Here is a 14,783-nt window from a genome sequence, read left to right as displayed (position 1 = left end):
TGGACATGCCGGAGGGCAGGGAACAGCTACAAGCAGACCTGGACAGGTTGGACAAATGGGCAGAAAACAACAGGATGCAGTTCAACAAGGAGAAATGCAAAGTGCTGCACCTAGGGAGGAAAAATGTCCAGCACACCTACAGCCTAGGGAATGACCTGCTGGGTGGCACGGAAGTGGAAAGGGATCTTGGAGTCGTCGTGGACTCCAAGATGAACATGAGTTGGCAGTGTGATGAAGCCATCAGAAAAGCCAATGGCACTTTATCGTGCATCAGCAGATGCATGACGAATAGGTCCAAGGAGGTGATACTTCCCCTCTATCGGGCGCTGGTCAGACCGCAGTTGGAGTACTGCGTGCAATTCTGGGCGCCACACTTCAAGAGGGATGCGGATAACCTGGAGAGGGTCCAGAGAAGGGCCACTCATATGGTTAAGGGCCTGCAGACCAAGCCCTACGAGGAGAGACTGGGGCACCTGGACCTCTTCAGCCTCCGCAAGAGAAGGAGGAGAGGCGACTTTGTGGCTGCCTATAAGCTCATCACAGGGGCACAGAAGGGAATTGGTGAGGTTTTATTCACCATGGCGCCCCTGGGGGTTACAAGAAATAATGGCCACAAGCTAGCAGAGAGCAGATTTAGATTGGACATTAGGAAGAACTTCTTCACAGTTCGAGTGGCCAAGGTCTGGAACGGGCTCCCAAGGGAGGTGGTGCTCTCCCCTACCCTGAGGGTCTTCAAGAGGAGGTTGGATATGCATCTAGCTGGGGTCATCTAGACCCAGCACTCTTTCCTGCTTATGCAGGGGGTCGGACTCGATGGTCTATTGAGGTCCCTTCCGACCCTAACATCTATGAATCTGGCACCCTCAGCTTGCTGCATTCCCAGCCCCTTCCCTCCATGCCCTGTTGGCCTTGTGCTGTCCTAATCCTAGGCCTCCAGGAGGCTGGGTGTCCCGCACGGGCCCTGCTACCTTCACCCGCCCAAAATGTGTTCCCATCAGGAAAAGCCAAGCTGCTCTAACAAGGGCTGCCGTGCTGGGCTGGTGGGTGTGTGAGCAGTGGGGAGGCTGGCAGCTGCATTGTATGGTAGTGGAAAGGATTCATGGATGCCCATGGGCAACTGGTGCCACCTGTGTCAGGGGGCACATGCCCCCCCCCCCCCCAACAGCCAGTCAGGAGCCAGTGGGGTCCCCCCACGGCTGATCTCGCCAACCAGGAAGCGTGAGTGGCGCTACCAGAAGTGCCAGTGGTGTTTCACCTGGCGCCCCCACTCCCTGGCCGGTGCTTGCATGGGGGGCACTGGTGCTCCCGCCTACCTTCCCCTCCCTGTCGCCTAAGCGGGGTGCACTCTGTCAGGGGGTGCACATGCACCCCCAGGCACCCCCTATGTGTTGCCACTGTTGATGCTGCATACTACCAAAAGCATGGCCCAGCCCCAAGGTGCTGAGAAGCAGCCCAGGAGAACTGAGATGCTCAAACCATGTGGCGTGAAAAGCCCGGCACCACTTTATCAATCTATCAAGAAAGGAAGCAAGGAAGGTGGTAGCCATGGTAGTCTGAAGGGAGGCAGGACGTGGCAGCACCAGGGAGACCATCTGGTACGAAGAGACAGGAGCTTTCAGAGGCAGCAGTCAGTGGGTGGGCAGAAGTTGGGGGATTTCCATAGAAAGGAGTTAAATAAAATAATTTCATGTGAACCAACGTGTGTGGCCTTGGACAACCCCCTCCTGCCCAGTGGCAATAGGAGTGGGGGGTGGACCCCTCCCCAGTTTCCAGATGACTTCTGTTAATTCATGGCAGGAATTACTGACGTGGTGCTGGCTCCTTGCCCAGGGGGGTGGGATCCCACCCTGTCTGGGGAAGGCCTCTCTCTTTGTGGGAGGCATCGTGTGCTCTCTGACTGAGCCCCGGCAGGCATAAAACATCCCGCAGCATCAGCTCTTTCTAACTCAGTCGTATAAATGGATTTATGTGGTAAATACTCAGGGGTAAATGGATTTTTTTCACTCCGAAAATGGTAAAACAGCATCTGCTCGAGCTTCGTCTGACATCAGTCACGTCTGGGCAGAGACCAGGGACGGAAACCAGGTCCCTGATGCTGCAGCTCAGACCTGGGACGTGGGTGTGTGGACCCTGGTCCCTGCTGCCCCCTGCAGCCTGGAACATGCATGTGCACTGACACGCGTGTGCTTGGCTGTGCTGTCCCATGGCAGGGAATAAGTACCAGGGTGTTGCTAGTCTCCGTGGGGCATCCTGGGCTGCAAGGCCCCAGCCCCATCCTCGCCGTCACAGGATGGGCTGCTGCACCCACACCTCCGCATCCCGTGACACTGAGAGCCCCACGCCGTTCCCGTGCTCCACGTCACGGCTGCCCGCTCTCTCCACAGGCCGAGTGTCACAACTACATCCGCATCCTGGACTTCGCCAGCGAGAGCCACCTCTTCGTGTGCGGCACTTACGCCTTCGACCCCCAGTGCGGCTTCATCGTGAGTGACCCGAGCCTCCCTCCAGTGCCCCCACCCCACCCCACACCCCGGGCTGGAGGGCGCTGCGGAGGCAGGGGCTGGGGAAGGCCCTTGGTGACAGGAAGGAAAAAGCAGAGGAGAAAATCCCCCGGGTCCCGGTGACGAGCAGGCGAGGGCAGAGCCGAGTGCCGCCCTGCTGCTGCTGTTGCTGGGGGAGGATGGGGGTGAGAGACGGGGGAGGGGGGGGGAAATTAGGGGCTGAGACTCCTGTGCCTTCCTCGCAGAACGTGGCCAGTTTCAGCGGCGTGGAGCACCAGGACACTGGCCGGGGCAAGTGCCCCTTCGAGCCCATGCAGCGCTCAGCAGCCGTCATGGCTGGTACGTCCTCAGCACTGCGGCTGTCCGGGTGGGGGTCCAAGTGGGGGGCCAGGCCCGGGATATGGGCAGGGAGCAGGTTGGGCAGCACTGGGGAGCGAGCCGTGCAAGGGCAGAGCTGGAGACAGGACACGTCTCACCCTTGTCTTGCTGAGCGGCTGCTTCTGGTCCCCTGCACCCACGCTGGGGCCTGGGGCTGTGAGAGCCGGGTGCGGAGCATGGCTCAGCCCTGCCACACTAGCCTTGCGTCCCGGCACCACGGCATGTTTCCCTCCCGGGTGCATCCGGCCAGGGCCCCTCCCTGCCGGCCATCCCCGCATGACCCATGCCCCTGCAGATGGTGTCCTGTACGCTGCCACCGTCAACAACTTCCTGGGGACGGAGCCCATCATCTCCCGAGCTACGGGGACCTCGGAGGAGCGCATCCGGACGGAGACCTCAGTGACCTGGCTGAATGGTGCGTACCCTTGGGGCGGCCACCTGTGCTGCTGGAGGGACCTGGGACATGGGCAGGGCAGGGGGCACTGCCAGGGCCGGGGTCGGGTGCTGAGGCAGGCAACAGAGGTGGTGCTGAGTTCTGCTCCGCTCTGTGCCGGCAGCAGTGTAGCAGGTCGGGGGTCCGCATCTTGGATCCTTGGTGCTGGCCCCACAGTCATTAGTGCTGCAGCCACGTGGCCTGGGCCAAGCCGGGCATGTTCAGCGCCAGTGCCCAGGGCTGTGACCCTCTCCCTCGCTGTGCTCAGACCCCAACTTCGTGGGCTCCACCTTCCTGAGGGAGAGTGAGAGCGGAGAAGACGACAAGATCTACTTCTTCTTCACGGAGACGGCCAGAGAGTACGACTTCTACGAGAAGGTGAAGGTGCCGCGTGTGGCCAGAGTCTGCAAGGTATGGCCCTGGGCCCCAGCCGGGTGGGGATGGCCCCCATGGGCCTCAGGGAGGCTGCATGAAGGGGAGGCTATTGGGGTAAGGGGGGCAGGGGCAGTAAAATGTGACTTCCCTGATTGGGACCAGACATTAGCACTGACGTCCGGGCACAGTGTAACGATGCCATTTTCAATCTATACTTCATGGGCTTTGCTTTGAGCATTGTGCTCACACCCAAAGCACAACCCCCAAATGGGCTCAAACTGCTGAATTATCTTGACTACAAGCAATAAAGCGTTTCAGGGAGTCACCCTGCATCAGAGAAGGGCCATCTAAAACTCGGTACAGCTTTAATATGCTCTCTGTAGCCTGCCCAAATCTGGGCCTTTGTCAGCAGATGTGCTCAAAAGTGAGGCTAGGACTTTAGTGTCTCGTCAGGGCATCAATATACAAAACCTGTTTATAATTGAATTTGAAATCAGGACAGCCTCTACTAGGTCCTACATGTCCTAGGGACTGGTGGGGTTAGGGATCCCACAAGCTGTGTGGTCTGGTCCAGGGGCTCCCACAGGGCCAGCAATTTGGTGGTGGGGAAGTGGTGGGCTGTCAAATGTGCACTGCAGTGCTGGCCGTGGAGCTTGGGAGCACGTCTGCCACGTGCGGCTCCGTCTGGTAGTTACGTGCTGCCAGCTGCAGGCTGGTGCTGGCATGAGCAAGGCTCACATGTGCTGAGAGCTGCCCACGGCTGGGATCTCTCTCCCCCACCCCCCCACCTTGGGTACATGTCTGTGTCCTCCTGTTTGCATGGAAGGGGGACCTGGGCGGGCTGAAGACGCTACAGAAGCGCTGGACGACCTTCCTGAAGACACAGCTGATTTGCTCAGATCCCAAGACTAGAACCAACTTCAACCTGCTGAAGGATGTATTCACCCTGCGCTCGGACAACTGGACATCCACCATCTTCTACGGCCTCTTCTCAGCCCACAGGTGAGCGCTGGGTGCCGGGTGCGGCTGCTGGCTTAGGCGGAGCTGGTGAGACGGGATGGCGGCTCCTGCCAAGGGAATGATCCCTCACAACGGGCAGTGGGCACTGACCCTCGCCGCTGGGGCAGCCGTGGCCACTCCTGATCCCTGCAGATAGAAACTGTCGCATCAAGACATGGCCTTGGCTCCACTCCCCAGTGGTGTTGTCCTCTGCATCCCTTGTTTCGTGTGCCTGAACCCTTAGCTCAGGAGCTTGCTATAATTAGTGACTAATTGTGGCCAATTTAGTCAGGCTTCCACGGCCCGCTGGCTCTGTAGCAACAAAGCCCTTCTTCTGGTGCCCCCTCCACCCTGTTCCCCCTGACTCCTTGGTCTCTGAGATCAGCCTGCTAGGTTGTGGCTTCTCATAGATTCATAGATTCATAGATGTTAGGGTCGGAAGGGACCTCAATAGATCATCGAGTCCGACCTCCTGCATAAGCAGGAAAGAGTGCTGGGTCTAGATGACCCCAGCTAGATACTCATCTAAGCTCCTCTTGAAGACCCCCAGGGTAGGGGAGAGCACCACCTCCCTTGGGAGCCCGTTCCAGACCTTGGCCACTCGAACTGTGAAGAAGTTCTTCCTAATGTCCAGTCTAAATCTGCTCTCTGCTAGCTTGTGGCCATTGTTTCTTGTAACCCCCGGGGGCGCCTTGGTGAATAAATACTCACCAATTCCCTTCTGTGCCCCCGTGATGAACTTATAGGCAGCCACAAGGTCGCCTCTCAACCTTCTCTTGCAGAGGCTGAAAAGGTCCAGTTTCTCTAGTCTCTCCTCGTAGGGCTTGGTCTGCAGGCCCTTGACCATACGAGTGGCCCTTCTCTGGACCCTCTCCAGGTTATCCGCATCCCTCTTTAAGTGCGGTGCCCAGAATTGCACACAGTACTCCAACTGCGGTCTGACCAGCGCCCGATAGAGGGGAAGTATCACCTCCCTGGACCTATTTGTCATGCATCTGCTGATGCACGATAAAGTGCCATTGGCTTTTCTGATGGCTTCGTCACACTGCCGGCTCATGTTCATCTTGGAGTCCACTAGGACTCCAAGATCCCTTTCCACTTCCGTGCCACCCAGCAGGTCATTCCCTAGGCTGTAGGTGTGCTGGACATTTTTCCTCCCTAGGTGCAGCACTTTGCATTTCTCCTTGTTGAACTGCATCCTGTTGTTTTCTGCCTGCTTGTCCAACCTGTCCAGGTCTGCCTGCAGCTGTTCCCTGCCCTCTGGCATGTCCACTTCTCCCCATAGCTTTGTGTCATCTGCAAACTTGGACAGAGTACATTTGACTCCCTCGTCCAAGTCACTGATGAAGACATTGAAGAGTATCGGTCCAAGGACCGAGCCCTGCGGGACCCCACTGCCCACACCCTTCCAGGTCGAAGCCGACCCATCTGCCACGACTCTCTGGGTGCGACCCTCCAGCCAATTCGCCACCCACCGGACCGTGCAGTCATCCACGTCACAGCCTCTTAACTTGTTCACCAGTATGGGGTGGGATACCATATCGAAGGCCTTCCTGAAGTCTAAGTATACGACATCTACCCCTCCTCCTGTGTCCAGGCGTTTCGTAACCTGGTCATAGAAAGAAACTAGATTGGTCAGGCACAATCTGCCTGCCACGAACCCGTGCTGGTTTCCCCTCAGCATCATTTGCCCTGCCGGGCTCTTGCAAATGTGAGCCTTGATAATTTTTTCAAAGACTTTGCCAAGGATGGAGGTGAGACTGACTGGCCTATAGTTGCCCGGGTCCTCCTTCCTCCCCTTTTTGAAAATGGGGTCTTCAGGGTGTTTATAGACTTGCCCAGGCAGCGGCTTTGATTAGAGCGGCTCCAAGACCCGCTCTAATTAAAGCACCTGGAGCATCACATGTATCAGCCTCCCCATGCTGAAAAATGGGGTGGTGGTGGTGCTTTAACTAAAGCTCAGTGAATGGGTCAACCTGTAGTCCTGGGGGCGCCCATGGATGGTCTCCCCCAAAGTGTCTCCTTTCCCTAGGGGAATGGTCCTGTTCAATTCCCAGTGGCCCTTTCTGCCCCCATCTAGCCAGCTGCATGCAGAGACCCTCAAGTCACTGTCTCTCAAATCACCCTCCCTCACAGCCTCATCATCCCACGCTCCCCTGCAGCTCCGCTGTATACCAGGATTTGGTCAAGGCAGGCGCACTAAGCCACGTCCACTGATTATAGCAATATCACACGGCAGCCCCTGCGCTGTCCCAGTGCCCATCTCACCAGTCCTTTGGCAGAGGTGAGATGCACAGATTCATCAAAGTTAGGGTCAGAAGGGACCTCAGCAGATCATCGAGTCCAACTCTCTGCCCTGGGCAGGAAAGAGTGCTGGAGTCAGATGACCCCAGCCAGGTGCTTGTCCAGCCTCCTCTAAAAAACCCCCAAGGTAGAGGAGAGCACCACCTCCCTTGGAGCCCATTCCAGATTTTAGCAACCCTTACTGTAAAGAAGTTCTTCCTGATGTCTAATCCGAATCTGCTCTCCATCAGTTTGTGGCTGTTATTTCCAGTTACTCCAAGAAGTGTCCTGGTAAACGGAGCATGGTGCTCCCCTCCCCACCTCCCCCGATGAATTTGTAGGCAGCCACAAGATCCCCTCTCAGACTTCTTTTGTGGAGACTGAAGGGATCCAGGGCCCTCAATCTCTCCTAGGGCCTTACCTGCAGGCCCCTAACCGTACAAATAGCCCTCCTCTGACCAATGCCACATAGAGGGGGAGTATCGCCTCCCTGCACCTGTCTGTGATGTACCTACTAATGCATGATAAAGTGTGGTTAACTTTACTGATCACTTTGTCACACTGACAACCCATATTCATCTTGGAGTCAACAATGACTCTGAGATCCCTTCCTGCTACAGTGCTGGTGAGAGGGTCATCCCCCAGCCTGTAAGTGTGTTGGTGATTGCTTCTCCCCAGGTGCAACACTTTGCATTTGTCCTTGTTGAATTGCATCCTCTTCTGGTCTGCCCATTTCTCCAACCTATCCCGATCTGCCAGGATTCGTTCCCTGCCCACTAGTGTGTTTACTTTACCCCATAATTTGGTGTCATCCATGAATTTGGACAGGGTGCTCTCCACGCCGTCATCCAAGTCACTGGTGAGGAAAGGCATTGAACAGCACAGGTCCAAGGACCAAGCCTTGCCGGACTCCACTGCCCGCATTCTTCCAGGTCGATACCGACCCATCCACCACCACTCTCTGGGTGCATCCCATTAGCCAATTTGCCACCCACCCGATCGTGTAATCATCTATACATCACAGCTGTTCAGTTTATTTATGAGAACAGGATGAGATACCGTATCAAAGGCTTTCTTAAGATCCATGGAGATGACATCTACCTCGTCCCCTGCATCTAAGCATTTAGTGACCTGGTCATAAAAAAGAAACAAGGTTAGTCAGACAGGATCTGCCAGCTATGAACCTGTGCTGGTTGCCCTTCAACATTATTTTTCCCACTGAGCTCCCACAAATGTGATCCTTGATCATTTTTTCAGAGGTTTTCCCAAGAATAGAAGTGAGGCTAACTGGCCTATAGTTACCTGGATCCTCCTTCCTCCCCTTCTCGAAAATAGGGACCACATTATCTCATTTCCAATCCTCTGGGACTTGTCCTCAGCACCAGGAGTGCTCAAATGACCATCCCACTGGCTCCGCTATGACACTGGCCAATGCCTTCAGCACCCACGCTGCTCCCTGGTCTACACGTCCCACAGTTGCCCCAGCCCTCGGGATGCGGTGTTGCACAGGGAGCTTGTCCGGAGCTGCTGGTTCGCTCCAATCCCTGGATGCTTTCTCAAGCCCCCGCTGTCCCTGACATGGCTTCCCATTCCCCAGGCAGCTTTGCTCCCAAGTGAGGGGTGGGAGCCGAGCCTTGGACCTGACCTCACGTGGGCTGTTCCCCCGTGTCTCGCAGCGTCCGCAGGGCCCCGTGCGCGGAGCTTTTGAGAGGGGTCTGGCCTGCGCCGTCGGCACTCCGGAGACTGGGGCTTCCCGTGTCCAGCTGCTTGGATTCACAGGGCTGGAAGCAGCTCCGGGCCCCTGGGCCCATGCCCTGGTCCTACCCCATCCTGGGGAGATGCCAGCCAGTTGCTTCCCCAGCCTCTGGTGAAGGAGGGTGTGCTGCACCCCTGGGCAGTCTGTGCTGCTGCTGCAGCAGGGAAGGAGAGAAGGGTTTTCCCTGGAGGGCTGCAGTCCCCATCTTTCCCCCGGGTAACCCCCATCTCTGTTGCCTCCAGGGACGGTGGGGAGGTCTCTGCCGTCTGTGCCTATAGCATTCGGGATGTCCAGAAGTCCATGAGTGGTCGCTTCAAGGAATTCAAACGTGACTGTGAGAAGTGGACGAGTGTCATAGCCAGTGATGTGCCCGAGCCCCGGCCTGGCACGGTGAGTGAGGGGATGCACTGGCACCTGGAGCTGCAGGCCAACGGGGCCATGCATGTGCAGGCCTGTGCTACGGTGGGAGTGGGGACCGTGCTGGCTCTGGGCTCTGGTGTGGCCCTTGTCTCTAGGCTGGGGCACCACCAGTGAGGACATGGGGCTGCCCATGACACTCAGAGTATGTTGGGGATGAGGGGGGTTAGGTGCACATGGTCATGGGTGACTGGTGCCTTTTGAGTCAGGGGAACACATGCCTCCCCCCGATACCAGTCAGTGACCAGGGAGCCGTGTCCCTCAGCGGCCGATCCCACTGACCGGTGGGGGGGTGCCACTTCCGGAAGCAGCACAGCTGCCTTAGCTGGGAACCCTGTTCCCCAGCCAGCGCTTGGAGCATGGGCACTGGTGCTCCCGCCTGCCCCCTTGGCCGCCGGCTAAACAGGAAGCGTGGCCTGACAGGGGGTGCACCAGCATTCATGGGGTGCACATGCCCCCCTATGCATTCCCTACGCATTGCCACTGCACATAATGCTCCACGTGGGGGTCAGCGTGTGCACATGACACTGTGTGGGGGAGAGTGTGTGCATAGGATGCTCCATGTGGGGGGGCAGTGTGCACACATGACATTGGGTGTGGGGCAGAGCATGCACACAATGTGGTGCAGGGGAGGGCGTGTGCATCTGTGGGCTCTGTGACCGAGCTGCCACTTGTGCCCACAGTGCATCACCAACAGCATGAAACTGGCTGGATTTGGCTCCTCGCTGACCCTGCCCGACCGTGTCCTGACCTTCGTCCGGGATCACCCGCTCATGGACCAGCCCGTGCGCCCACTGGAGCATGCACCGCTGGTGGTGCAACGGGGTGCACCCTACCACCGGGTCGCCGTGCACCGTGTCCGCAGCCTCACAGGCACCGACTACGACGTGCTGTTCCTGGGCACTGGTGAGTGGCAGCGGCAGGGGGCAGCAGGTGGGGAGGGCACAGCCAGAGAAAGCATGTCTTGCAGGCAGGGTGCATGTGGCCTGCACCGCAGTGCAGCTCCCCCATCTCCAGGGCTGGGGGGCTGCTGTGGCTGCGCCCTCACGCCAGTCCCTCCCTGCTCAGAGGATGGACACCTGCACAAGGCGGTGAAAATCGGCCCGACAGCTGCCATCATCGAGGACCTCACGCTTTTCCCTGAGCCACGGCCTGTGCAGAACCTGCAGCTCCACCAGGTGAGGGGCAGCGTCCTCACGGTGCCCAGCGTGGCCTAGCCCATGCCCCCATGCCTGACACATGGGGTGTATGAGAGGGCTCAGCACCCGAGAGGGGGAAGAAGCAGGCCTAGTGGATCCTGTGGCCCCATCACCCCAATCCTTGTGCCCCTGGTTCCCTACCTGCCTGGCCTGAGTCCTGCCTGGTGCCTAACTGTGCACAGACATTGTGGGGTGCAGAGGCCAGGGTGGGTGGTGCGTGGTCCACACAACAGGACCCTGCTTGCTGCACTGGGCTCTGGTATCCAGGTGTAGGGGCAAGTGGCAGAGATGGGCAGCAGCCCAGGCTCTGGGCTGGGACAGAGCAGAGCATGGTCCATCGGGGCCTTGCGCCCCTTCGGGGTCAGGTTGGAGCTCTGTGGAGTCAGCACCGCGGCCAGGGCCTCAACTGGGAGCAGGAGGGACCCGTCCCCTGCTACCTTCAGGCAGCAGCCGAGCCGGGAGCGCAGCTCCCCCCTTGCACTGGGCAGGCAGGCGGGTGCCAGCCTCGCCCAGCAGCTGTCTGCCCATCCCCAACACAGAGCTGGCTGTATGTGGGCTCCTCCACGGACGTGATCCAGGTCAACACCACGGCCTGTGAGCAGTACGGCAGCTGCCATGACTGCATCCTGAGTCGCGACCCTGCCTGCGCCTGGAGCCGTGAGCTGGGTGCCTGCGTTGTGCACCAGGGACAGAGCGAGTGAGTCCCTCCCCTTCTGCCCCTTGGCCCTACTCGTGGCGTGTCCTCTCAGCCAGTGGCAGAGGTCTCTGTGGCCCTCCAGCTGCCCAGGACTGCCCCCGCCAGAGTCCGCTGGTCCACTGGGTACTGGTTTCCAGGGGTGGCCTGTGTCGCTGACCCACTGGATCCGACACTGTGGCTCCTGTCCCTTTGCCTCCTGCTATTTGCTGTGTAACTGGTGCCCAGTGCTCAGCACCAGGTGCTGACCCAGTGCAAACCCATGCCCTCCAGGCCCTACCCAGACGGGGGCTGAGTGGGCCGTGGGCATCTCAGCCTGAGGCTGCTGCTGCCACAGGACTCCTGTCATCTGTGCCTCTCTCCCATGTCAGGTTACTGCAGGACATCACATCTGCCAACATCTCGGGGCTGTGTCCGAAGGAGATGGAAGGTGGGTGCCTGGAGAGGGTGGGGGAAGCCAGGATCTGGGCATGCAGGGGGAGGACAAACACTCCTGAGCAATGTGGACGTTGCACAAGCTGCAGGCTGGGGAGCTGCAAGCCACAGCAGGGAGAGGCTGTGCAGCGTGTGCATCCGTGGCGGAGCGCCGAGCACCCTCAAGAGGAGCTATGAGGGGGCACCACAGGCTGGGGTGGGGTGAGGAGTGCGGTACAGCTGCTGGGAATATGGACCTGGTCCAGACTCGCACCTGCACTGAGCTGGCCCCGACCCCAACCCCAAACCTGGGGGCTTTGGGGCTCCCTTCTGCTCAGGAAGGGAAGGGCAGCAGGGCGTGGTGCTAGATGCCAGGAGAGCCCCCCCCCACGCCCCTGCCCACAGCCTTGCCTGTAAGTCACGGCTCCTCCCCTAACACCTGGCTTCTGGCCTGCTTGCAGCTGGGCCGGTCATGGCCGAGGTGCCGGTGTCCCTGGGCGCCCGAGTCGTGCTCCCCTGTGCTCCCCCATCCGCCTGGTCTGTTTGCACGTGGCAGAGACCCAGCCCAGATGCCCACGCCTACACCGAGCGCCGTGACGGGCTGGAATTCACCGTGACGGCTGCAATGCTGGGGGACTACGTCTGCCAATGCACGGAGGGCGGTGTTGGTGCCACTGCAGCTTCCTACAGTCTGGTGTGGGGCAGCGGCACAACCAGCGCCTGGCAGGAGACGCGGCGCAGTTACAGCATCGTGACGGGGCTGGTCTGTTTCCTGCTGGGGCTGGTGCTCGGCTGCGTCGGCTGCTTTTTCCTCGACTGGCGGCGCCGAGAGCGGCAGCAGCGGGAGCTGATCAACCGGGAGAAGAATGGGCTGGACCTGATGCAGTCGAACACGACCAGCTGCAGCCACGAGCCCCACACGCCCAGCTCCCCTGAGGACGAGCGGCATCCCCTGGCCACCACCAAGAATGGGAACCTCAACGGCTTCCCCCCGCTCTACATCAGCGAGTTGGACAAGGACCAGGCCCGCATCTTCCTGGCTGGGGCCCCCCTGGCCAAGTGCGATGAGACCTCCATCTAATACCCTGTCACCAGGACCCAAGGCCCTGCCGGGCCCCAGCAGCAAAGGGCCCAGTTGCCGGAGATGCCTCTGGCCATGCCCTGCTCCCGCTGGGAGCCCCTGAGCACTGCGGAGCCGGGAGCTGCTGGCCAGGCAATGCCAAGGTGCCAGGAGCCGGGGGCATTGGTTGTTTTTGCAAGACCTCCATGTGCAGCCGTTCTCTGACCAGAGAAACCCCCTCTGAGCAGGGTGTCCAGCCCGCCCCCAGCCATGAACACATGCGGAGCTGTGTGGCCTGTCCTGTGCTCCTGGCCTCAGGACCGTGCATGGGACTGCGCTCCTAAGCCCAGCCACGGTCTGCGCCCTGCAGATGCTTTGAGAAATTGTGATTTGTATCAGCTGAAATTGGGCTGCATGGTGACTGACCTGAGCACCAGGGCTCCTCTGGCCACCTGCTGCTGTGTCCAGAGTGGACTCCCCCCGCAACCCTAGGGCCAGGACCCTGCCGTCTCTGCCTCTGAGGCTGGGATGTGGGATGTGGCAGCACCCTGCCAAGCAAATGCCAGGATGATGCCATCAGCCATGAGCACAATGCAGCTCAGACCAGGTCTAGGACAGCCTGGGGCACGGACCCACCCTGTGCACAGCACCAGCCTCGCTGGAGCCTGTGGCCTGCGGACAATGCTGGGCTGGCCCCGCCGTGCCAGAGACTCGCTGGGCCCTTGGTCCCCACGTATGATGCTTCAATGACTGCTTCAGAAGGGGACCCGTGGGGCTGTGCTGGATGATGCTGCTGCCCGGTGAACCCAGCACCGCGGGGCTGGTCAGGACACAGACGGGGGTGAGGATGCTATCAAAAGCCCGGACTCCCTTACAGCGCCTCCCAGAGCGTCCCCCCGCAGCGACACGCAGTGCTCACAACTGACCTCGCTTGGGCTGCAAACCCGAGCAGCACCTGTGTGTGCAACAGACTCTGGTGCCTGGTTTGTGACACGAACGTGCCCCCCATCACTGCCACGAGTCACTTCCCGGAGCTGCCCATGCACGGCAGGGCTGTGCTGTGCTTGCTGTGCTCCTGCTGCAGCCTACGCCTCCAGCCCTGCCCCCTCCCTTCCCCACCCCAGTGCAGTGGGGCCCTCCCTGTCCGTCAGCCCTTGCTGGTGGGGCCTGGCCCCGTGCTGAGCTTTCCCCACTGGCCTCCATCCCCGCTGGTGTCCACAGCAGATGGGGAAGGGACGCAGGGGGGGCGTTATGTGTGGAACGCGTGTCTGGTGCTGCGTCTGCTGTCCAGTGTCTTGCGTTGGATTACAGAGCTTTTTTATTTTATTGTGATTTATTAAAAACCGTTGTACAATAAATAGTCTCTCTCTGGGCCTTGGTGGGGACAGGGCTGCAGGCGCCCGGGACAGGGCTGCAGGCGCCCAGGCCAGGGCTGTTCCCGGTGCACGTGCCACCCACCCTATCCCTGGCTCCACACCTGACCTTTCAGGCTCAAGATACAGGGGATGTTGCAGCTGCTGAGTTCGGCCCCCGAGATGGTGTCGTCTTGTCCCTGCACAAGTCCTGGCAAGGGCAGATCCAGTGGAAAGACCCTGAGGCTGGACTGGGCAATGGAGAATGATGATGGAGGATGCCCCTGGGCCGAGGGTAATGCCCGAGTCTGCTGGAGGGCCGGGCCGTTCCTGCCAGCCCATCGCCCGTCTCCCCTTCCTGGGGGCTGGCGCAGGCCGGGCTCCCACCCTCTCTTGTTCTGAAGCTGCTTTTCCAGCCTTGCTCCGGGGTCCTGCCCTGTCCCATGACCCGTTAGACATGCAGGTGCAACAGGCAGTGACGTTGTCCTGCCTCTCGCATTGGGCAGCGAGGGGTGCAGGGTCCACAGCTGGCGTGGACACGGACCCAGCCCTCGGGAAAGCTGGTTTCTGACCCACGTCCCCTGCTCCAAGCAACGTTCCCAGCGCGGTGTCTGGGGCAGGACCTGGTGGCTCGGACACTCCTGGCAGAGGAGACATTTGGTGGCGAGGCCTGAGCACAGCAAGCACCGCACAGGAGTGGGGTGGAGGGGATGTCCAAGGGCGTCTAGTCCTAGCCCTGCCTGAGCCACCCAGACACCCAGGGTCTGGATAAGAGCTGACCCCGGCACGACGCAGACCTGACCCCAACCTGCCCTGGGTGCAGCCGGGAAGCCAGGGTAGCCCTGTCCTGCTGGCCGGGTGGGAACTATTTGTTGTCCAATTCGCAGCGTTTTCTGCTCCGGAGACTTGGGGCCACCCGCGG

The 14,783-nt window shown here is 59.8% G+C and overlaps 1 protein-coding gene across 1 annotated transcript in view; it reads left to right on the top strand.

The window, feature by feature from the left end:
- Positions 1-13,867, top strand: part of SEMA4F (ssemaphorin 4F) — a 49,801-nt gene extending 35,934 nt beyond the window's left edge. Inside the window, exons 4-14 of the mRNA XM_059723439.1 lie at positions 2,385-2,483; positions 2,747-2,840; positions 3,175-3,294; positions 3,581-3,723; positions 4,514-4,689; positions 8,968-9,115; positions 9,826-10,048; positions 10,211-10,320; positions 10,881-11,038; positions 11,407-11,465; positions 11,911-13,867. Coding sequence (XP_059579422.1) covers positions 2,385-2,483; positions 2,747-2,840; positions 3,175-3,294; positions 3,581-3,723; positions 4,514-4,689; positions 8,968-9,115; positions 9,826-10,048; positions 10,211-10,320; positions 10,881-11,038; positions 11,407-11,465; positions 11,911-12,530 — 1,950 coding nt within the window. The 3' untranslated portion in view covers positions 12,531-13,867. The remainder of the gene's footprint in view (positions 1-2,384; positions 2,484-2,746; positions 2,841-3,174; positions 3,295-3,580; positions 3,724-4,513; positions 4,690-8,967; positions 9,116-9,825; positions 10,049-10,210; positions 10,321-10,880; positions 11,039-11,406; positions 11,466-11,910) is intronic.
- Positions 13,868-14,783: the final 916 nt, after the last annotated feature.

Source organism: Alligator mississippiensis, chromosome 2 (genome assembly GCF_030867095.1).
Source record: "Alligator mississippiensis isolate rAllMis1 chromosome 2, rAllMis1, whole genome shotgun sequence".
Taxonomy (NCBI): Eukaryota; Metazoa; Chordata; order Crocodylia; family Alligatoridae; genus Alligator; species Alligator mississippiensis.
The sequence above is the reverse complement of the archived record's forward strand: the minus strand, read 5'-3'. Positions and strand labels throughout refer to the sequence as shown.